This window comes from Anarrhichthys ocellatus, unplaced genomic scaffold, assembly GCF_004355925.1.
Source record: "Anarrhichthys ocellatus isolate YVR2014 unplaced genomic scaffold, GSC_Weel_1.0 scaffold71, whole genome shotgun sequence".
In the NCBI taxonomy this organism is placed as follows: Eukaryota; Metazoa; Chordata; class Actinopteri; order Perciformes; family Anarhichadidae; genus Anarrhichthys; species Anarrhichthys ocellatus.
Window position 1 is genome coordinate 319,055 of NW_022280101.1, and position 23,008 is coordinate 342,062.

At 39.6% G+C, this 23,008-nt stretch overlaps 8 protein-coding genes across 9 annotated transcripts in view; 4 read left to right on the forward strand and 4 right to left on the reverse strand.

Annotated features, from left to right (window-relative positions):
- The window catches only part of LOC116397665 (gamma-crystallin M3-like), a 1,192-nt gene extending 514 nt beyond the window's left edge, over positions 1 to 678 (forward strand). The window contains exons 2-3 of one of the 2 annotated variants that reach the window (XM_031873310.1): positions 61 to 303; positions 400 to 678. In XM_031873310.1, coding sequence (XP_031729170.1) covers positions 61 to 303; positions 400 to 678 — 522 coding nt within the window. The remainder of the gene's footprint in view (positions 1 to 60; positions 304 to 399) is intronic. The other variant, XM_031873309.1, reaches the window with a different exon arrangement.
- Positions 679 to 3,263: 2,585 nt separating this feature from the next.
- Positions 3,264 to 4,088, forward strand: LOC116397675 (gamma-crystallin M3-like). Its single transcript, XM_031873324.1, has 3 exons — positions 3,264 to 3,320; positions 3,434 to 3,676; positions 3,776 to 4,088. The coding sequence occupies exons 1-3, from the start codon at positions 3,291 to 3,293 to the stop codon at positions 4,049 to 4,051; spliced, it is 549 nt and encodes a 182-aa protein (XP_031729184.1). The 5' UTR covers positions 3,264 to 3,290; the 3' UTR covers positions 4,052 to 4,088.
- Positions 4,089 to 5,545: 1,457 nt separating this feature from the next.
- LOC116397673 (gamma-crystallin M3-like) lies at positions 5,546 to 6,474 on the forward strand. The gene is made up of 3 exons (XM_031873322.1): positions 5,546 to 5,574; positions 5,807 to 6,049; positions 6,143 to 6,474. The coding sequence occupies exons 1-3, from the start codon at positions 5,563 to 5,565 to the stop codon at positions 6,416 to 6,418; spliced, it is 531 nt and encodes a 176-aa protein (XP_031729182.1). The 5' UTR covers positions 5,546 to 5,562; the 3' UTR covers positions 6,419 to 6,474.
- Positions 6,475 to 9,186: 2,712 nt separating this feature from the next.
- Positions 9,187 to 10,023, forward strand: LOC116397666 (gamma-crystallin M3-like). The gene is made up of 3 exons (XM_031873311.1): positions 9,187 to 9,230; positions 9,336 to 9,575; positions 9,686 to 10,023. The coding sequence occupies exons 1-3, from the start codon at positions 9,216 to 9,218 to the stop codon at positions 9,962 to 9,964; spliced, it is 534 nt and encodes a 177-aa protein (XP_031729171.1). The 5' UTR covers positions 9,187 to 9,215; the 3' UTR covers positions 9,965 to 10,023.
- A 2,965-nt stretch (positions 10,024 to 12,988) lies between these two features.
- LOC116397670 (gamma-crystallin M1-like) lies at positions 12,989 to 13,871 on the reverse strand. Its single transcript, XM_031873318.1, has 3 exons — positions 13,807 to 13,871; positions 13,423 to 13,674; positions 12,989 to 13,315 (listed from the first exon to the last, which is right to left on the reverse strand). The coding sequence occupies exons 1-3, from the start codon at positions 13,813 to 13,815 to the stop codon at positions 13,040 to 13,042; spliced, it is 537 nt and encodes a 178-aa protein (XP_031729178.1). The 5' UTR covers positions 13,816 to 13,871; the 3' UTR covers positions 12,989 to 13,039.
- A 2,541-nt stretch (positions 13,872 to 16,412) lies between these two features.
- LOC116397655 (gamma-crystallin M2) lies at positions 16,413 to 17,657 on the reverse strand. The gene is made up of 4 exons (XM_031873295.1): positions 17,609 to 17,657; positions 17,257 to 17,300; positions 16,857 to 17,099; positions 16,413 to 16,685 (listed from the first exon to the last, which is right to left on the reverse strand). Exons 1-4 carry the CDS (start codon positions 17,655 to 17,657, stop codon positions 16,413 to 16,415), a joined length of 609 nt encoding a protein of 202 aa, XP_031729155.1.
- A 1,403-nt stretch (positions 17,658 to 19,060) lies between these two features.
- On the reverse strand, positions 19,061 to 20,017 carry LOC116397667 (gamma-crystallin M2-like). Its single transcript, XM_031873312.1, has 3 exons — positions 19,992 to 20,017; positions 19,615 to 19,857; positions 19,061 to 19,400 (listed from the first exon to the last, which is right to left on the reverse strand). Exons 1-3 carry the CDS (start codon positions 19,998 to 20,000, stop codon positions 19,125 to 19,127), a joined length of 528 nt encoding a protein of 175 aa, XP_031729172.1. The 5' UTR covers positions 20,001 to 20,017; the 3' UTR covers positions 19,061 to 19,124.
- Positions 20,018 to 20,802: 785 nt separating this feature from the next.
- LOC116397703 (gamma-crystallin M2-like) lies at positions 20,803 to 22,428 on the reverse strand. The gene is made up of 3 exons (XM_031873385.1): positions 22,420 to 22,428; positions 21,875 to 22,117; positions 20,803 to 21,069 (listed from the first exon to the last, which is right to left on the reverse strand). The coding sequence occupies exons 1-3, from the start codon at positions 22,426 to 22,428 to the stop codon at positions 20,803 to 20,805; spliced, it is 519 nt and encodes a 172-aa protein (XP_031729245.1).
- Between the last annotated feature and the right edge of the window lie 580 nt (positions 22,429 to 23,008).

Here is a 23,008-nt window from a genome sequence, read left to right on the forward strand (position 1 = left end):
ACTGTCACCATATTCACCTCACTGCTTTATTTCTAAACATTACAATTCACTTGTTTTCAGATCATCTTCTACGAGGAGAAGAACTTCCAGGGTCGCTCCTATGAGTGCATGAGCGACTGCTCCGACATGACCTCCTACCTGAACAGGTGTAACTCCTGCAGGGTGGAGAGCGGCTGCTTCATGGTCTACGACCGCCCCAACTACATGGGGAGCCAGTTCTTCATGAGGAGGGGCGAGTACGCCGACCACATGAGCATGATGGGCATGAGGGACTGCATCAGGTCTTGCCGTATGATCCCCATGGTAGGTTTAAAACAGACCTTAAAAGTTGATCTTTGAGTGATACCTTTTTTTTATCTCTGAAATAATCAATATTTTTCTCTTGTTTCTTCAAAATAGCACAGAGGTCAGTTCAGGATGAAGATCTACGAGAGGGAGAACTTCGGTGGTCAGAGTCACGAGCTGATGGAGGACTGTGACAACATCATGGACCGTTACCGCATGAACGAGTGCCAGTCCTGCAACGTGATGGACGGCCACTGGCTGATGTACGAGCAGCCCCAGTACAGAGGCAAGCAGATGTACATGAGGCCCGGAGAGTACAGGAGCTTCAGGGACATGGGCATGAGCGGCATGAGGTTCATGAGCATGAAGCGCATCATGGATTCCTCCAACTAAATGTTCACTAAATCAAATGCCATTAAATAAATAATGTCTGCACTCTAACAACTGCCTAACTGCTTCATTGAATTATTGCAACAAAAAATATATAAGGTGTCATTAAATCTGATATATTTTAACATTTTCGACACCAAGTAGATTTTCACCTGATGTTTTTAATATGATGAGAAATTTAGCTTTTCATTTCATTGTTAAATTGAACAATGAAATCAATATTAGGCTTATACATTTTCAAAGCAATTTCCAACAATTATACATTACATGCATTAACATAAACACTATTTATAAAGGAATTTTACCATTGAAAAGTAAGGAAAATGTAAAAGTTCTAGTAATGCTGAAGTTCAAAACCAAACTTGAGCTAGTGACCATCTTGTGATGGCATCACACCACAATGCACCTGCCCGTATCAGCAGAAGATTGGAAAGACAAACTTAAAAAAATCACAATAAAAAACACTGGAGGAAATTTGCTTTGTAAGTGAGCATGAGATATTTTATTATGCCTAACAAATACGGGAAATGTCATCCCTTTAGCAGGGACTAGTTGCTGGAGAAGTTGTGAGGAACAAGTAGAAATCTAAACACACACATTCTTTACATGCCCAATATTGAGACCCTTACAGGACTTGATTGAAAAAAGAACCTCTGAAACTAGAAAGTATTATGGGTATTAACTTACAAGGAAAGAAATCAGCGGACATGCATCTCTTCAACAAATTGTGTGTGACGGCCATGAAGCAGGTGAAGAGGACATGGAAACAGTCCAAAATACCAAAACTAAATTCATGGCTTTCAACAATAGAACAGATTCTGGACATAGAAAAAAAAATACTTTTTACACAGAGACCACATAAAACAATGGAATAAGACTTTCTCCCCCAATACTCTGTAAAATAACATTTTACTTCCATCCAGCCCGACCTTGCAATAAATAGGTACTCCTCTCCCATCACCATCCAAATACCCCCTGTCCTACACTCCCCCACAACTCCTCCTTTCTTTGTTTTTTGTTTTTTGAAGTTTTGTATCTCTTAGTTATTTTCTGTTATTTATACATTTAACTTGTATAAAGTATTAAAAAATGTGCAATAACCCCTGAAGTAAACAATTGTCGGAAGATGATGAAAGAAACATTGCAATAAAGTATTTTCAAAAAAGAATAGCATCAGTATGTCCGTTTCATTTGCGTTTGGGGTCCATCCCCTGCAAACTGCACTCCCAACCCGACCATATGATCTGTCTATAATGGACCCAGCAGACGAATTATTTGGTCAGGAACTCTATGTGGTGACTTATAACCTTTTGCGTCTCCAAAATGGCACACGGGAGTAGGGAAAGGGAGGAAGCCTCATCATCGGCATGCTGGGAGGTTTCCTCAAGGCCTTGCTTTGCCAAAATTGATAACTGGGTGGGAAGAGGACTTTATTTTCATTTCTGCATCGTAGTCTGCTAACCTCCAGTCTGATGGAAACCAGTCTGCCAGTCTCCAGCCTTCATCCTGGTCTGTTAGCTTTGAGCCTGCTTTCCAGTCTGCAACCAGCCTCCCTTTGGCCCTTTCAGTAACCAGCCTCCCCTCCGGCCTTCTAGCAACCAGCCTCCCCTCCGGCCTTCTAGCAACCAGCCTCCCCTCCGTCCTTCTAGCAACCAGCCTCCCCTCCGTCCTTCTAGCAACCAGCCTTTGTTGCCAACATCCAGAGCGGTCCTTCCCCTACTACCTGCACTCCCAGCTGTTACAAGCACATTCATTAATGAGCTAAATAACCTGCTAATGGGTGTTGCTGATGAATGCCCGTAGGTAAATGGTTTCAAACCCTGAACAGCGTATGAAACGTAGAAGGTGCTTTGGACTTCATAAAACATCTGACCAGAGTGGCAATTGCGGTCAACCAGTGACGTAGCTAATGGTAGCCACTTGAGCTAGCTAATGTTTGTTGTTAATGCCACATAGTAACAATTTTAAGACATGAAATAACACTCTTAACACTCATAACACTCTTATGCTTGTTGGTTTTACTCCTTTAACTCCCAAGAACCACTTTGGTAAAACACATCCAATCAATGAGCTTAAAATTCTGTTTCGTACACCGTTAACAGCAAGATTACTCTACCTTTATCTACAATGTCAGTCCACTTAAAATTTGGTTAATTGTTAGATGGATTCAGCAATTATGATGCAGTGTTCTGTCGCTCTGCGCTCCTATTGGTCAACGACACGGAATGCGTTGTAGAACTGGTCGAACTCTGCGAGACAGTGCAAAGTAATTCTGACATGGCCGTCTTTTTTGTCGGAACATTATAAGGTAGCATCGGTTGTTGTTAACTATTATACACTTCACGGGGTAAAAAAATCAGCTGTTGTGCCGAACGCTGATTTTTGTGTAACCCGGTCAAAAGGGTGACATTTCTAAAGTCTTCGAGGGGCCAGTCATGTGATTATGCAACACAGTAACACAGGCCTGTACGCTGCTCTATACCATGTTGCTGGGTCAGGGGTTTAAACAATAGGGGGCCACTGACTCTGTAGGGTTTGGTCGGCTATAAAAGCAAGGGTTAAACCAAACAGGACAGCAGTGCAGCAGTAGCAACAGCAGCAGCTCATCTACAAGTATGACCACCACTGACATGAGCATGGGCAAGGTAAGCACCTGGATCATTTCAGGCATTAATCACAAATATTGCACTTTAAACAGAAGACTTATGTCCATGCATTTACTGATAACCCAAATTATAAACTAATCCCTTGTTTTCAGATCACCTTCTACGAGGAGAAGAACTTCCAGGGTCGCTCCTATGAGTGCATGAGCGACTGCTCCGACATGACCTCCTACCTGAGCAGGTGCCAGTCCTGCAGGGTGGAGAGCGGCTGCTTCATGGTCTACGACCGCACCAACTACATGGGGAGCCAGTACTTCATGAGGAGGGGCGAGTACGCCGACCACATGAGCATGATGGGCATGAGTGGTGGCATCAAGTCTTGTCGTATGATCCCCATGGTAGGTTTAAAACAGCATCCGTCATGATTCTACTTTGAGTTACAACCCCCACAAAACTTGATATTAAGATTTTTTTTTTTTTAAATCTCTCCAAAACAGCACAGAGGACAGTTCAGGATGAAGATCTACGAGAGGGAGAACTTCGGTGGTCAGAGTCACGAGCTGATGGAGGACTGTGACAACATCATGGACCGTTACCGCATGAGCGAGTGCCAGTCCTGCAACGTGATGGACGGCCACTGGCTGATGTACGAGCAGCCCCAGTACAGAGGCAAGCAGATGTACATGAGGCCCGGAGAGTACAGGAGCTTCAAGGACATGGGCATGAGCGGCATGAGGTTCATGAGCATGAAGCGCATCATGGACATGTGCTAGACATTTTCATTTTGAAATAAAATATGAAAGATAAAACGAAATATTGAGCTTGTGACTTTTTTTCATCCTGTTTTACTAATGAGAATCCAAATATAAAGAGGTACTCAAACCAAGCATGTTCACAACTTAACAGAAAATAATGTATCACTCTAACAAACATGAAGAGAAATTTAAATACAAAAATAAATGTTGATTTCACAGACACAACACATTGTAAAACCGTACTTCATCAGATAAACATTGACGTGTAAAGAAATAAATATATTCTGCATACATATATTCTGCAACAGAAACAACAAACATTTGTTTAGCAAATCACAATTAAGCAAATCAGAATAAGATTTCAGAAGCATCTGAAATATTATTAGTTTGAGTAACATGTTATGAAGCTGTACAAACGGTGTATAATGTATATTCTTTCTATATATGAGATACTGATTCTGTGAGATACTATCCACTTTGTTTTGTAGATATTCATGAAGTTTTCAGCCCTGGAACAGTTTGTGTGAGACTCTGTTCAATGTTATTCAATATTCCCTATATTTATTATTTATCATCATTATTGTATTATTCTATTTTCATTCGTTTAACCTGGTCAAAGTCTCATTGTGACTGAAATCTCTTTTGAAGACAGACTCGGCCAAGACGACACCATAAAATACAATAAAAACAACAGTTTAGATGATATAAAGAGTATGAACAACATCCAGTTAAGAGTCTCTAACGAAAATCAAGTACAAACAATACATTTCAATGTACAGTATAGTTCACTATTTACTCTGAGTCTGTCTTGGTAGTGATGTATAAATATGATAACCCATATTGCACTCAAATTACTCCACCATGTAATATACAAAGTATATTGTATTCAAATGATGCATGCATTGCACAAAGGTCAACTGTAATTATGTAAGCAGCTGATAACAACAAGCATTAGTTTGTTGTGTAGAAATAATTCCAACTATAAAATGAGCAGATAACATTATTATAATACAAATAATGATGGTTACCATAAATCAAACAGGTGATTGCTGCATCCTTCATAGAGATCATGCACACATTTCACAATAGCTCCAGCACCTTTTTTATGAGCAGTTGAGATCATTGACGTTTCAGGTTACAAAGATGTTTGTGTCAATCCAGCATAAACAATTGTAGTAACAGAATAAATCCACACTATACCTTAAAGATGATTCAGACTTTCAACCCCCCCCCGGTATGTTACTTGTAAATAAAATTTAAAAAGAGTTCAATCATTCTAATAGTCAAAGTAATCACACATTTAACCGACAGATACAGAAGCCGTTTGATCTAGATTGATAAAACCTGTGAGAGGATGCATAATAACCCGTTCCCATCAGCATTCACGAACAGAGGGTCCAACATCGCATGCTGCTGACTCATGACTTCTACACAATGGTGCCATTGAGTGTTTGGATGCCACGTTAGGTATAAAAAAGGCTTAAATCCAGGATAGGATTGCTATAGCATCACTCAATGTAACAGCCACCATGCACGGCAGGGTGAGTGTTTCGTGGATATTCTACTACAACTGTTACTCTTGTAAAGTTTTTGCTTTGCTGTATTTATATGTTGTACATTACTGTGCAAAGGAAGGCATCCTTCTTTTGGCGCTGTTACCTCACTAAGATAATTATTCCATAACGATAGCTGTTTACATCAGGCTTGATATCGGTGCCCGTCCGTCCCAATGTGTGATACTGAACTTGGGGCGGCTGCTCTGTTGGATTCTAGATCATCTTCTACGAGGACAAGAACTTCCAGGGTCGCTCCTATGAGACCAGCAGCGACTGCGCTGACATGGCCTCCCACCTGAGCAGGTGTCACTCCTGCAAGGTGGAGAGCGGCTGCTTCATGGTCTACGACCGGCCCAACTACATGGGTCAGCAGTACTTCCTGAAGAGGGGCGAGTACTCCGACTACCAGCGCATGATGGGTTTCGGTGACTGCATCAGGTCTTGCCGTAACATCCCCATGGTACAAAGATCAGGGAATTCTGCATCCCACAAATGACTTCTAATTGGAAGTTTCCTTCAAAATGACTAATCACTATGTATTTACTTTTAACAGCACAAAGGGTCCTACAAAGTGAGGATCTACGAGAGGGAGAACTTCGGCGGTCAGATGAATGAGCTGAACGACGACTGTGACAACATCCAGGACCGTTACCGCATGTCCGACTGCCAGTCCTGCAACGTGATGGACGGCCACTGGCTGATGTACGAGCAGCCCCAGTACAGAGGCAAGATGATGTACCTGAGGCCCGGAGAGTACAAGAGCTTCAAGGACATGGGATACGATGGAATGAGATTCAGCTCCATTCGACGCATCACTGACTCCTGTTAACTTTACAAATTGATGTTTCAAACAAAACTCAAAAATTAAAAAATGTCCATACATAACGTGGTTTATGTCATCTTCATTGTTGGTACTTTATAAATTTGATTTTTGTCTGTATTGCATAATTTGAATGCAAAGTTTGAATAGAAAAAGATATCTATAGTTCATTGATTGCCTCTGATATCCTCCATATCCATCATTTACAACCTCGTATCATCACCTAAAGAAGTTCTTTCACATTCATAATATATGATGGTTTATCAGAAGACATAAAGGAAAATGCATCTATTCCTATTCTGTAAATTTAAGTTATTGTATAGGTACCAAGAAATGCATTAAAAAAAAGATTAATAAGTAAGTAAAAAAAAGATGAATTTGTAGTAGCACTAGTAAAAAAAAGTTATTTCTGATTCTGTAGTTCAAGATTTAAGAATAAATAAAAAATATTTTAAATAGTAGCTTTGAGTATAATAGGTAAGGTTGGATAAGTTAGGTAATTCTTCACATAGAAAATCAAATACTGTGTGCTTATACTAATATTAATAGTATTTGGTTGATTCAGATGTTAAAGGCACAATCTATATGCAACACATATTCTCCAGAAAAGTTCCAGAAAAATGTTCCAAAGTGAACAACAAACTATATCATATCGTTAGCTGCCTCCTCTTTGATGAGTGGTTTGAGCAACTAAATAATCTGTCAGCTCGTTTACTGTCAGTGCTCCTTTGTGTTTTTCCCTTCGCAGACAGAGATACGTGGAGCCATCTCACTTAATGTCTTGCACCAGGGCACGCTGCACTGTTATTTCAACAAGTTCTCATTTTAACTCGTCAAATACTGGCGCTTTGTCGGACCCGTTGGCGTCACTTTCTAACATATTGGGTAGCCCAGCGCACGGTCGCTATAGACATGTGGTTGACGTTATGAATATAAACAAAACCACTTAGGTAAGTATGGAGAACACGTCACATCACTTCAAGATAACTCAAACAACACTTTGGGACACGAACACCGGTCTCCTGATTGAAAGTCCTGTGTTTGTTTGATCCATGCGCCCTGGGTGGTGTTTCACTTTTTTGGTCTTTGTACTATGTCATCACTCGTCAGTTTCTGAAAGCATCAAATAATGACGCGGGTGGGTTTACATGGTAGTTACTTGAAAGCCTGGCGTGTCTCATACAGACGCTAACAAAGATGTCTTGTGCGTCGGTATGAGACGCTGGGGGTCTTGATAAAACGCCGGTGTTCGATGCCCTAGGATTGAGACTGGGTCTGTTTCTCTCTCTCTCTCTCTCTCACAATCATCGTCTGCTCTTCTGGTTTTGCCCTCACTGCATTGCATTGCAACCACCGCTGATTTACAGACTACAGATTGTGTTGTTATTGTCTCAATTCCAAATAGTAAGTGACTATAAATCTTGTGGGCCCTCCTTCTTTGTCCAGCTCTCTGAGCCTGGGCTGTGATGATAACAATGAGTCACAAATGCTACTTTGTTGCATTCACGCCTGCTTTTTAAAATATAAGACATCTAATTTGCCCAAGATGCATAAAGTGTGTGAGTGAAACAGCCTGTATTACTACAGACTCATCAGGTTATGATATGTATGTTTTATTTTTTATTTTAATAACAGAGATTCAAAATGAAAGCAGGATTCTGTGTCGACATAGGGATGTGTGATTTTTGCATATTGCTACATAAGTGAGTGGATCAAGTGGTTATTTATACAACTTTATAGTTGTTTTTTTGTAAAGGGATGAACACCCAAATTCATTTGTATGCATCATTTAAAGTTGTGACTAAATTATTAGTTTTATTATTATTACAATTATTTTATTTTTTAAATGTAATCAATTGTATGCCAGGTTTGAAAATACATTTGTTTTAATGTATTAAATTTCCACTATTTATGTGAATGAAACATATACATACACGTGTACATTATTTGAAGTTTGTGTTTAAAAATAAATAAAAGACTGTTATAAAAATGTTGGATAGAACAAATAAAATGAACAGTAAACGTATTCCAAAATAAAATAATTCTAAATAAACTAAATAAATAGTACATGTTTGATAAGCGGTGGACAGTTAAACACTCATAAGGTTCTCCCACTTTCTATAACTTAAATATTGAACGTAAACACATAAATGATCATCTTAATATAAAATACAAAACATCAACAGCTATTAACTACAAGATACTTTCATTTGGAAATATTATGAAAACAACAACATATTTCCTGGTGGATCATAGTGACTGTTATATGGTTTCATCTCAGAAATCAAATAAATATTGCCTGTGGCTCTAATGTTCTGGTTAATTCGATATAAAAGCCAACATTAATAAATATTAATTCATTCAACATGTTTGTTTGTTTTTTACAGTTTATTCTGCTCCAGGAACTTGTGCATTTGTTCACTGCTAACAATACAGTTTTTTGGGGGGGAGGAAAATAATCCTCTATTTTATTTTACCCATTAAAAACATTAGATCAGAGGTGACATATTTAATGAGCCCGTCAAAGAAAAGTACAGCATGTTTTTTGGAAAACACATCCTCTGTTGTTCAGCAACGCAGACAATGCAATGCGGGGGCCTCCTCTCACAAATGCAACCCCCGCAAATCACGATCAAGGTCACTTTGAATTGAACTATACACGGGGGCCACTGCACCGTGTTGCTCTGTCAGGAATTTGAACAATGGGGTCATGTATCGTTTGGGTGCGAGGTCAGGTATAAAAGCAATGGGGGACATCGAGAAAAGTGTGCAGTACCTTAGAGCCAAAACAGTAGCAACTGTAGTCATGACCATGGGCAAGGTGTGTACAGCTTTCATAGTCTGATTAAGGTTGACGATATATTAAAAAGAAAGTACTTTATACAATCTGTACACTGTTATCATTGTGGTTTCTTGTTTGTTTTAGATCATCTTCTACGAGGACAGGAACTTCCAGGGTCGTTCCTATGAGACCAGCAGCGACTGCGCTGACATGTCCTCCTACCTGAGCAGGTGTCACTCCTGCAGGGTGGAGAGCGGCTGCTTCATGGTCTACGATCGCACCAACTACATGGGGAACCAGTACTTTGTCAGGAGGGGAGAGTACTCCGACTACCAGCGCATGGGCATGAGTGACTGCATCAGGTCTTGCCGCATGATCCCCATGGTACTGTAACTCATTTCCTGTTCATTTGATATTACACATGAGATTACATTGAACCAAATTACGTCTTTTGAAGGAGGATTTCAGTGACTCATGTTCACTTCAATTTACAGCACAGAGGCCAGTTCAGGATGAAGATCTACGAGAGGGAGAACTTCGGTGGTCAGAGTCACGAGCTGATGGAGGACTGCGACAACATGATGGACCGTTACCGCATGAACGAGTGCCAGTCCTGCAACGTGATGGACGGCCACTGGCTGATGTACGAGCAGCCCCAGTACAGAGGCAAGCAGATGTACCTGAGGCCCGGAGAGCACAGGAGCTTCAAGGACATGGGCATGAGCGGCATGAGGTTCATGAGCATGAAGCGCATCATGGATTCCTGTTATTAGAGCACTAATGTACAGAAGCAAGATTTTAAATAAAATCCAGTGATTCTCTTTTAAATTAATTCCCTCTGTTACTTTTTATTGAGTGATCTGAAACTCATACGACAAAGTACAACCTAAACTCATGGTAAAGAAAAAAAACGATACACAAAAAGAATATATATTTAAGTTTTTAGGTTTTAGGGACTCTACATTGCACACCATCAGATGGCAGCACTTATGAGTTGGGTTAAGCAAACCATGATACAATCATTTGATATTTTAAATAATATCTATATACACAGATAATCCTTCATCATTTACTTCAAGAGTAAAAGACAGACATATGTTGATATCAATAATAGACACAGTATGGATTTGTAGCAAGGGGAATTCATTTATATAAAATATACAAGTATTTATATTTGATAAGTGCACCATTAGGGCACATAGTGGTTTCTCTTTGTAAGAAATTCAAAACATTTAATGGGATGACGGATCAGTACACGTACAAGAAATGTAGGTGGTGGAATTTTAACATACTTAAGTAATACATACATATGTAAGTATTGCATACCTTTTGCAAAAGTGAACAAAAGTAAATTACCGTAACTTGTTTTCCTACATTTGATTCTCAAAGCATATCATTTTCTTGCCAATAACATGTTGTTCATGTCGATCACACTATCTATTATCTTATAAGACTGATCACACACTTTACTGTACTTATAATACGGTGCAACTGTGAAGTAGTGATAGTTAAGTCACAGGGAAAACATTTCCAGCTTTAAGTTGCTTTTTTTCACAACAAAATAATAAACTGGTTATGAGGCCGGTCACACTGTTAACAAGTAAAAACATATACATCTTTTGTCGTTTATAATCTGTTCCAGCTTTTCAAAAAGGCTGACGTTCAAAACAATTGATTCGTATTATTGTGTTTGTGTTCTAAGAGAAAGTACAAGAGCGACGCTCGCCCATTACAGACACATTGTGACACACAATGGGGAGAGGTACGCCATTTTTGTTTTGCTAGTAGTCTTTTTGTGGGAGTCACAAGAGTTTTGTTAACAAATAGCCTCTTTTGTTGTGGTTTTATCACAGATAATAAACTAAACTAACACCATATGTAAATGTAGAAGAGTCCAGCAGTGACTGGATGACCTTTGAGTACAGCAAATGTAAAAATATTTGAATTACTAGTAAAAGATCATAGAGGTTATAAACATGCTATTATATAAGATATTTGTACCACAGTCTTTCCCACTAGTTTGTTTTTTTACCATACTCTATATATATATATATACATCTATGTATTACTTGTTTTAACGCTTCATCCATCCTGAGCTGTATGTCATGATAGCTTATATCAACCCAGTTGCCAGGAAAAAATGTCATTGTACGTTTCTGCAAACCACGGATACGTTGAACGACAGCAAGCAAAGTAGAATGTCCAGTGACAGTTATCGGAAATTACGTGGTATGAAAGTTACGTGGTATGAAAGTTACGTGGTATGACGACTAATAAGTGAGAAAATCTATGGGCTGAATGGATCCAACAAACACAGGGCTTTCACCCAGGAGACCTCTGTTCGTGTCCTTTGTGAAACAAAAAGTCAAACCTAACTTTCTGCTTATTAGGTAATGTAGTTAAGATTGTTACATATTGCCACGTAAGAACGTCTCTTAAACGCAGTTATTTATACATGCCAGTTATGTTTATACGTTACGTTGTTACATTGCTATTTAAACACTAGCTTCTATATTTTTTCTAACCTAACTTAGTAGTTTGGTTGCATAAACCTAACCAGCCATTTTTCACAGATACAAAGCAGATATGAAACGTTTTTGGTTCAGAAACGTCATCATCCAATGCCATTTTCGTCTTGCTTGTATATGGACACTATCATTAGTAAGAAATAAACCAACTTGCTGTAAACCAGTAAAACTCATGTTTAGGGGTAGATTTGTATGTGGAACTCGTACTTTATGTCACACTTTGATAGACACCTGTTGGCTAACAATAGCTAACATGGCTGATGATCCAGTGAAAAACAGCAGCTAGTAGCAGCAACACTGAGCCAGACTACACAAAGTTACCTGTACAGGTAGTGAGAAATGAGCTGTGTATATTCCAAACTATCGATTAGCAGCACGAATTAAATTCTTGTTGTTTGTCAGCTACACTCATTCTGGATATTATATTCACAAAGTCAGCATCAAAATCATACTGTTTCCTCAAAATATACCTGTTCCTCAATATGTTGAAGCAAATACAGAATGTATCAGGTATTAATCATATAAAATAAACAGCTAATAACACACAGCGGTGCTTCACCCCCTTTAAAACACAGGATTCTGACCAGCTTGCTAGGTGCTAAGAGCATCCTTGTCTGAGCTAACAGAGGTTTCTTTTCTGAGATGAGAACCTTACAAAATATGGATGGACAGAAAAGCTGGAGTGGGTAATGTATTTTCAAAACCAAATGTGTTTTTTTGTTGAAATTATTTCCATCCCGACAACAATCAATGAATGAAATCCTCTCTTCTGCTTGAAAAAGGCTTAGCATCACTGGGCTGGGTTTCTACGTACTCTTAGTTTCTCCAGTGTTACCGACCCGAGCTTTAATGTCTGTAACTCAACTTTGAGCAGCAGACGTAAAGACGTAAAGCCATGCTAGTGACACAGAAAGTTGTGTATTTAGCCAAAATGTTAGTGAAGTGTTGATATCTTTGAACAAAAAATTCCTCTAATACTTTACGCCCATTATTGTATTTCATTTTATATTTATTTTATTGTATTCATGTTTTAAAATGTTTTGTTTCGTCTGATCTCTGTAAGTTTGATATTGTCTTGTATGTATTTTGCTATTTTATTCGACTTTTTGAAGAGAAAATATTTTTTTTTATGTAAGCAAGCTTCTAACAGGGTTAGAACACTGTTACTATCAATGCTCTGTGTAGAATTGTGGTGATGGTATTAGATAAGTTATTTCAACAGCTCAGGACAAACCACAAAAAGGAATTATGCTTGCTTGACAACACAGCTACATTATGAATTACACATCATTTTTATTTACTGAAGTCAAATACAGAAGTCTAGCACATGTCAGTGATGCGCTTCATGCTCATGAACTTCATGCCGCTCATGCCCATGTCCCTGAAGCTCCTGTACTCTCCGGGCCTCATGTACATCATCTTGCCTCTGTACTGGGGCTGCTCGTACATCATCCAGTGGCCGTCCATCACGTTGCAGGACTGGCACTCGTTCATGCGGTAACGGTCCATGATGTTGTCGCAGTCCTCCATCAGCTCATTCATCTGACCGCCGAAGTTCTCCCTCTCGTAGATCTTCATCCTGAACTGGCCTCTGTGCTGTAATACAATACAGTAAAGATGTAAGTATGGGCACACATTTTACTACTACAAATGAAGTTTAAATGTATAAAATATGAAAGGGATGTATAGATGAGGTCTCGTACATTGGGGATCATCCTGCAGGATCTGATGGAGTCGAACATCATTCCCATGCTCATCATGCGCTGCATATCTTGGTACTCGCCCCTCCTCATGAAGAACTGGCTCCCCATGTAGTTGGGACGCTCGTAGACCATGAAGCAGCCGCTCTCCACCCTGCAGGACTGGCACCTGCTCAGGTAGGAGGACATGTCGGAGCAGTCGCTCATGCACTCATAGGAGCGACCCTGGAAGTTCTTCTCCTCGTAAAAGATGATCTGAAATGGAGAACAGAGGTAAGATTGTATATGAGATAGTGTTCGTATCAGCGTGTACCTTAAATTTGTATGTATTTTCCTGTGTAAACACAGGTTTTTTTTGTGTCAAAACACAAGTAAACATCCCATTACCTTGCCCATGATGGTGGTTTAGGTTGTTCCTGGTGGATGGTTCAACTTGCTCTGCCAGCTCCATGACTCCAGGGCCTTTTTATACAAAACCCCAGGGGACATGATGTGTTGTTATTCAAATGTGCAAAGCTGATGAATTAGCAGTATGACTTTTGCTGAACGGGGTCTATAAATGTGTAACAATGGTTCTCCATCCATACATTTCTGGCAGCCGTCATCTCCATTGTCCACACAAAGCATGAGCTTTGTGTGGGTTCCATTCTCAGTCAGAAGGTTCTCCAACATATGGTCAGATCACCACTGATGGAAAGAATGGACAGCGGGCCACATCTGTGACAAACCTACGAGAAACCCAGAACCTGTAGACTTATTCAGTATAAAGAATTTAAACATACTGACATTGTATCCCTGCACACAGTTGACTGATAACAAATCCTGTGTGGCAAATTAACAGAATGCTGTTTCATACTTAAATAGTTTTTGTTTAAAAGGCAGTTAAGCAACATGAGATCTGCATAACCGCTATTTTGGAAGCCCATAACCAAATAAGACAGTAATTGAACTGCTCATATTGTGGTATTTACAAACTGCACTTATCCAAACTAATGCACATTACTTAGAAAAATAGATAAAAACAGCACTGAATGAAAATAATACTCATCACAGTATACTATTGTTTGAGAGTAGCATTGAATTCTTATTAGTAATTGTTAAAAAGGCAAGAAGATACATTTATGTGAATACCTTAAATAGATGTCAATGTACAGAATATTGTCTTCTTTTATGCACATTTTTCAATTTGTGCATAAAATGCCTGAAATTAATATTTAAAATAAAGTTTAAATGTTGCAGAAAAGTTTTCACTGTTTGGCTGAGGTGGAGAGGTTGGTGCATCAATAACAACAAACTGGAAACACACTAAATCATGATATATGTGACATAAACATCCACTGAAGAAACATCAGATGATATGAAGTGATGAGGAGACAGTAACCTTGCTCACATGGATACATGACACACACATAAACCATATTTCCATCATGTTTGCTGTATTGTTTTCCTTCGTTTGGGGTTTCACTGGAGCTCTTGAACTAATTCATCTTGTTGCACTCTCTTCTTCTGCAGTGGTTTAATGACGGGAGAATTAGTGCCACCAACCATTTATTTCAATGCCCCCCTACTCCTAACATTCACATAACACAAGTGGATGGAAATTAATTTCCTTTTCTTTCTTTTTTTGTGCCAATTTTCTGGAAATTCATTCTAAACTTGCAGCAAATTTTGATGGCGACTTGGCCAATGATTTGGTCTTTCTGTTCATTCCTCTCTCAGATGACACTTAAAATGTACGATTAGCCATTAAGTGGACATGCAACTCGATAACCAAATGGGCTTATGCAAGTTTAGCCTCAATGTTAAAACACTCAAATGCAAGTATTGAACGATGGGGGGTATACTGCCCAACTTAAGCTATGAAATAATGGTTTATATGCTACCTGTGCCCCTCTGAAGGCATTCCAACAAATGCAACACAAACTTTTTGTGAGTGGGAAGCCAGCGAGGGATCACACACCAAAACCAGCAGGTGGAATGAAGTGGGTGGCAACGTTTTCTGCAAGACTGCAGTGTGCAGGGAATTGGTCATTTCAAATAGGGATGATGTATATTTGTAGGCCAACCTGGAGGTTAGCATCGAACTGCTTCCCTCCACAAAAACGTAAATGGGATTGTTCCATTGTATTTTGGATTATTGCAGAAAATAAGTGCTGTTGCAAACAAACGTTTATTCTACTTACACGTTTTGCTCAGCAAAATAATCTTCACAAATGAAAACCACTTTTAGGATTTTTGAATCGTGAATGCAATCGCTAGAAGTACAATGCTAACGCTAGGCTATAAACAAACTCCACCACCACTAAGCTGAAGGAGGACTAGTGTTCTAGTGATGACGTTTAGTCGTCTCATTGAGACACTTGTTAGAAAACGTCTTTTTTAAGCAACATCAAAGCTTCAAAATTCATTGCTGATGTAATTTATGAAGTAGACCAAAACTTCAAATTCCCTTAAACTTGTGTTTACCACAGATCTTATGTCAGGCGTCTAACCAAAAACCTATTGACTTACAAGACAAATGATTTACAATTATCAATAGTTTTTGATTACCAATAAAGTATGGTGGTACTGCAATGTATGCTAATTACGTAAGGATTTAGAATAGCATATAATATTATGATACGATTTATAATTACAACAGTGAACATAAGTGAGTTTTAAAAAATGTCTCAGAAAAAAAGATTTAACAAGTGTTGTCCACTTTAATAGGTAGTTTATTTGCTTTGGACCGGCTGCAGTACAGTTATGACAGCTCACTCCTCTTGTTATAGTTGAGGAGTAAACACAATTAAAAAAGAGTGCCCACAGTAATCACAGAGTAAGTACAGCATCTGCAAACTACACAGTTAAAAGTGTCGGCAGCCCTCTTATCTTCATGAAGCTCTGTTACACTTTGACAAATCAATGAAAACACATTCACAAGGGAGATTAAAAATTCAACATCTTTAATAAACAAAGTGTTTGATATTTACAGCAAGGTTTTCGATCAATGGCTAAAATTCGTTGACCCTCCTGAAGGAGCCGACGATGGCGCAGGTGGCGCACCAGTCGCGGTACCTCCTGTACTCCCCAGGTCTCAGGAAGTACTGTCGGCCTCGGTAGTTGGGGTACTCGTAGAAGATCCAGAAGCCGTTCATAACATTACTGGAGTAGACATGGCGGTGATGGAAACGGTCGGACACACAGGGACAGTCGTCCATGAACTCCATCATGTGACCGCTGAAGTCGGGCTTCTCGTAGATGCGCAATCTGTAGGAGCCTCGATACTGTGGGACCAAAGCAAAGTCTTATGACTAATCAAGCTTAAGTGTGAACACAAACGTTCAGACGGCAAGAACTCTTTGTTAAGCTAACCTGACTTTTTAAATGATCCCAGACTTTAAAGCACAAAAAAACAATGCTGAAAAATGTCTGGCAGAATTTCCCTGTCTTCTTACCTGTGGAATCATCCTGCACGAGCGGATACAGCTACTGAAGCCCATCCACCTCTGGTAGTCGGGGTACTCTCCCCTCCTCATGAAGTATTGGTGGCCCATGAAGTTGGGTCGCTCATAGATCATGAAGCAGCCGCTCTCCACCCTGATGGAGTTGCAGCGGTTGAAGTACGAGTGAAGGTCCGTGCAGTCGTTGCCGCACTCATAGCTCCGACCCTGGAAGTTCTTGTCCTCGTAAAAGATAATCTGTGGGAGGATTAAAAAAAAAAGCTCCAGTGGGAATGACATGCTTCGGCAAACAGACGAGGTGAAATCGGCCCAACGTTAAACAGACTGAGAGTCAATTGAAAACCTTTGTGGTGACTTACACTGAATGTGAGCAGAGAGGAAAAACAGAACGTACCTTGCCCATGGTCTCCGTTGGAGAGATTCCCCATGTTTTCAGGGCTTTTTATACTACCTCTTGACAAACAAAGTATTGTTATTCAAATTCTCTCAGAGTTATAAATGAAGGCTACTGGCACATGTTTACCTTTTTGTTGGAGCACAACATTGGGTCAGAAATATGGATTTGTATTTGAAAAAACAAGGATAAATAATTAACGGGTTTGGTGTTTTTGACATGCATGGACAAAGGAAAAGACTAGTATGGTATCCACACGTCCAGAGGACAATGGCTGCAGAACAATATGGAACAGCCCTTTTGCATTAAATATGTTGCATAACAGAGCAGGAAGGTATTCACTCTCCCTAACGCTCTACCTGAGCAGCCCCACTGTATGCTAATAAGTACGTGTACACCATGTTGTTGGTCGGGATGCAGCTGTAAGTGGACGTAAAGATTTTCTTAGTTTGTTCATTGTTATAATGTACTATAAACCTATCTTTTACCTCATGTACAAATACCACATTTACCCCCAGATTCAGGTGTAGAACAGCATGTTTCTTCTATCAGCTGACAGTTTTGACTTAATGGACTACAATTCCCTTCATGTATCACAGCTTTTTTTGTTTGGCTTTTGTGAAGACACCCCCTTTAATATTAAAATATAACGCTGTAAAATGAGTACGTGGTCTTAATTGTTATTCCAGATTTAGTAATGGTTGACTTTTATTTTATTTAATGACATTTGTGTTCTCCATAGGTTGTGTTTGTCTAACTATGTAAAATGATTCTACTACAGGGAATATATTTATATATTTATTACATCACAATTTGGTATCTGAGGATTATCCGTCTCAAAAGAATAACTAACTTTTAATGAACTTTATAACTAGAGAGACTATAAACTTTCTCTTTCAACTTTCACCCTGTATATAAACATACACCTGTAGTGTAGTATTAGTTATGAAAATCTTAAAATGTATGTTTAAATGTTATCAAGTTTGTCACTGATGTTTGATATCATTGTTGAATATTATTTAGTTGTAAAAAGTGAGAGATACTTTCACATAAAATGTTTATCTCTGGTGTGCAGAAAGTACATTTTCTGGGAATTAATGTTTTTCAAAGAAACAATTTTTGTCTTTTAACTGTTACGCTACATTTCTGTTTCTATTTCTTAACATTGAGACGATCGTAAAGTGAAAATGTATGATTCTCATAATTTATTGGTGTATTTATAAAAGACATATTAAAGATCTAGTAGTTACATGTTGTTATTTGACATTCATCCTATCGGTCAATTTATTTTTATTTCGCATTTGGTAAAACTATAAGAGTGTTTGTTTTTTATTATTATTGTTTTCATGCTGTGCATTCACAATGTGCGCTTCTACTATTTGTTATATATAACTTTGAAACAGCGCCTGTTTCCTGCTTTACCAGATCCAACCTGATCTTTTACTATTCATCTCATTGCATTAGTGACATTCAGCTCACATGTTCATGTTAGTTTCCTGTCTCACTCTGTCCTGCTAGTCTTTCTATGCCGTTTTGTGTCTAACACTAATCATATGGATAAATGCTGCCAGCATAGAGACCAGCTAATCACAGAGTGGGAGAGGGCAACTCGTGCATTGTTTGGTATTTTTGCCTAAGCATAGAGCAGATTAAACTACAGTGTAGAAGCTAACTAGGAGCTATGTTGGATAAATAGTTACATTACAAAATGTTAATAACGCTTTGTAGAAATTAATCCTTATTTAGACTTTTAAGATTATGAGAACTGGCAGATACACAGAAAAAAAACGTGAATGTTCAATGAAGCAGTTTATTGTGCAAACAGACAGGTAAACTCAGGGAAAGATGCATTGAATTGAAGCCGGACTTCAGTTCAAGTCAGAGATTCTTCTGAGGGAGCCGACCCTCGGGCTGACGCCTCCCCAGTCGCTGTATCTCCTGTACTCTCCGGGCCTCAGGTAGTACGACTTGCCCTTGTAGTTGGGCTGGTCGTACAGCAGCCAGTGGCCATCCATCACGTTGCAGGAGTTGAAGTCGGACATGCTGAGGCGGTCCTGGACATTTGGGCAGTCGTCCACCACCTCGTGCATCTGGCCGGACATGTCGGAGCGCTCGTAGAGCCTCATCCTGTAGGAGCCTCGGTGCTAACAGAAAAAAAAACTTTGTTACTGTGTGCAGCACAATAATATCTCTCACTGGTTTATTTTAAGAGCTTTCAAGTGTCTCACTACTCAGATACTTCACTACCGACTGAAAACCAGCACTTAACAGCAAAAGAATGAAAATAAAATTGGTCCATAAGGGTTATTTTTCGCAACATCTTTAAACAGAATCTCAGGCAAAGTCCTTCTGGCTGACCTGGGGGATCATACGGCAGGATCTGACACAGTCGTTCATGCCAATCATGCGCTGGTTGTCGGAGTACTCTCCTCTCCTCAGGTAGTACTGGTTGCCCAAGTAATTGGGCCTCTCATAGATCATGAAGCAGCCGCTCTCCACCCTGATGGAGTTGCATCTGTTGAAGTAGGAGTGGAGGTCGGCGCTGTCGCTGCTGCACTCATGAGAGCGCCCCTGGAAGTTTCTGTCCTCGTAAAATATGATCTGCAAAAGCAATCATTGCATACACACGTACAAATTCAACACAGAGCTGCGGATGTCTAGTCGAGCAGAGGCTCGAAAAACTCAAAATAATTATTGAATAAAATACAGGTGTGTAGGAAAGTCATTTTCTTTACCTTTCCCATGTTGGCATCAGACTGTATTAGCGGTCAATGCTGTCCCTGAGCCAAGCCACTGCGCTTTATAAAAAAAGAAAGAAAGAAAGAAAGAAAGAAAGAAAGGGCGGCTGTGTGATTGCACAGCACAAAGTATTGTCATTCAAATATATCCCTCACAGTGATGATGGATCAGAGGGGGAGGGGCTGATGGGAAAAATCTGTTTATGTATAGATGACTCTTGGTGTGTGATGAGTAATTGTTCTTTCCTCCATGTTCATCACAACCCCCCCCACACACACACACCCAGAAAAGGCTACTGTACAATAGACTGAGAGACTGCACGGCATCAGCGAGATTTAATTTCAATTTATTGGGGCCGACAAATGACAATCTGTACATTCTATCAACAAATTATGTATTTTTGTTTCATCTGGAGCAGACATGCGTTATAACATAATATCTGAGGTAGAATAAATGCTACTGAATATGAAGGATTTACAAACATCTTTTAATCAGTATTCAAAACTTGCGCTGTGTTTTTTAAATGTCTGAGGTCCTGCTCACAACTGAATGGACTATGAAGACTCCATTTTGCAATAGTTTTATTATTTATATTACATTTTGTTGTTGCTGTTTGTGCTCTTGGTGCATGGTGAGTGCTTTGCCGTAAGTCCACCCTAATATCAGGGAGTCAACCATTCTAATTCTGATTAATAATTCAAAAGCTTTTCAGTATTTTGTACTTTCTATATAGTCTTGTAGGTCATTGTCTGAGCATGAAGCCTTTCCAAAAACCTCCATGCAGCTCTGGGATCCTCCAAAAACAGATCAATAGTCCAGGATACGTCTGATGGAGCCGACCCTGGCGCTCCTGCCGCCCCACTCACTGAACCTCTTGTAATCTCCAGGCTTTATCAGGTACATCCTGCCCCGGTAGTCCGGGTGCTCATAGAAGAGCCAGTTGCCATCGGTCACGTTGCAGGAGAAGATGTCGTTCACGTGGAAGCGGTCCTTGACGCTGGGACAGTCGTCCGCCAGGTCCATCATCTGACCTCCGAACTCAATCCGCGCGTACAGGCGCATGTTGAACGACGGCTCCTGGTTTTACATGAGAGAGAGGAATTGTTGAGTAAAACACTCAGAGACAATATACTTTGGGCTTATTTACAATATAGCTGTAGTTCATTATTTTCATAGTAATATATGGCTGGTTGATCCGCCACTTTGGTCCAGACAGAAGTAGGTGAACCATCATTAATCGTGTTCATGGTCCCCAGAGGATTGATTTTCTTTTCCTTTATCTAACTAAAAATAAAAGTCATCCCTGCAGCACTCTATGATGAATCAGATCTGTGTGAAGTCATTACGAGACTGTTAGCTTACTCTATTTGATAATACAAACATAAATGCCATTTATTTTCCCACCATTTGAGGTTTGACCATAGACCGTATAAAAAGAAGTGGACGTAGCCTCGAGTTTGGCATTTAGACCTGGTAGAGACCTGTCAATCACCGTGTAGCCCCGCCCTAAAGCATCCCCTGCTTTATGGTCTGTTTGACTCTAAATGGACCATAATGTACTAAATGAACATCATGCTGTATTGAAGAAGACTTGAAACTAGAGATTGAGACCATAAACTCATGTTTACAATGTTTACTGAGGTAATAAATCAAGAGAGAAGTAGAGTCATTTTCTCATAGACTTCTATACAACCAGAGGAGTCGCCCCCTGGTGGACACTAGAGAGAATGCAAGTTTTAGGCACTTCAGAATCGGTTTCACTCTTCAGAACGAGAGGTTTCCACCTGACAAACGGTATAATAATAGTAGTGGATGGAAACATGCATACATTTGCGTTTTCTGTAAAAAACTATACAAGTTCCCAGAAACAGGAGCTCACCATGTGGATGAGGCGACAGGAGCAGACAGAGTCGTTGGCACCCATCCAGTGATGACAGTCGGGGTACTCTCCTCTCCTCAGGCAGTACTGGTTCCCATCATAGTTGGATTTTTCATAGATCATGAAGCAGCCGCTCTCCACCCTGATGGAGTTGCAGTGTTTGAGGAGGCACGCCAGGTCCGCAGAGTCATTGCTGCACTCAATAAAGCGCCCAGAGAAGTTCTTGTCCTCATAGAAGATAATCTAGACACAGAAATTATAATGGCTTTTGTTTAGAAATTGATTTAAAAAATATTTTTTCATTGATCACGCTGCAAAGACAAAGAAATATACTGTACATTTTTATGAGTAATTAACATTTTTTCTGGGTATATTCATGTTTTGAATCCACTTTCTTCTCTTTTAAAAAAACAAACTCAAGAATTCAAAAGAAAAGCCTGTTGGCCTTTGTTCACTTCACAATAAAAGCATTTCCCGTCACCACATCAACATAAACAGTGTTCTGTCGTCCCCTTCCCTGCCCTCCTGGGAGCTGTGATGTTTACCTTCCCCATGTAGGCCCGTTGGCCCGCCATGAACGTGCCTTGTCCTGTGTGCTCCATCCAGCTCTCTGAAGACTCCCACCTGTCCCATATATAGTGCATGTGAAATGCAGACTCTGCAGGCGACATTCATATTGTAATAGACAGGAATCTTTGGCATTTGTGCCGCAGTGTCCCCCTGATGAGACGTTTAGGGCAGGTTACGTACAGGTGAGAGCTGACAGGTTGTTTGGGGTTGATCTGGTGTGTTTTTGAACTCTTTGTCGTCACTGAATGGGTGGTTTGTACCACCCCTGCATTTGGATGGTCTTTTATTTTCTTTATGCTGTCATCAAAGCTGCTCATGGTCGGATGATTTCTGGCACCAGTGGAGTTTTATTTTATTCTATTTCACCTCTTTAGCTTTAAGTAGAGACCTTCGTTTCCAGATAAGCTTTTTTTTATCAGAACTATTTCCAAAGTGTAGATTTTATTCACATTACACCACTTCGTTATATTTAGTTTGCTTTAGTTTTTAGAGTAATGTGTTGCGAAATGTAATATTCTCAGATAACATTATTATTCAAAGCTCCTATATAGTTGTTGATAAAGT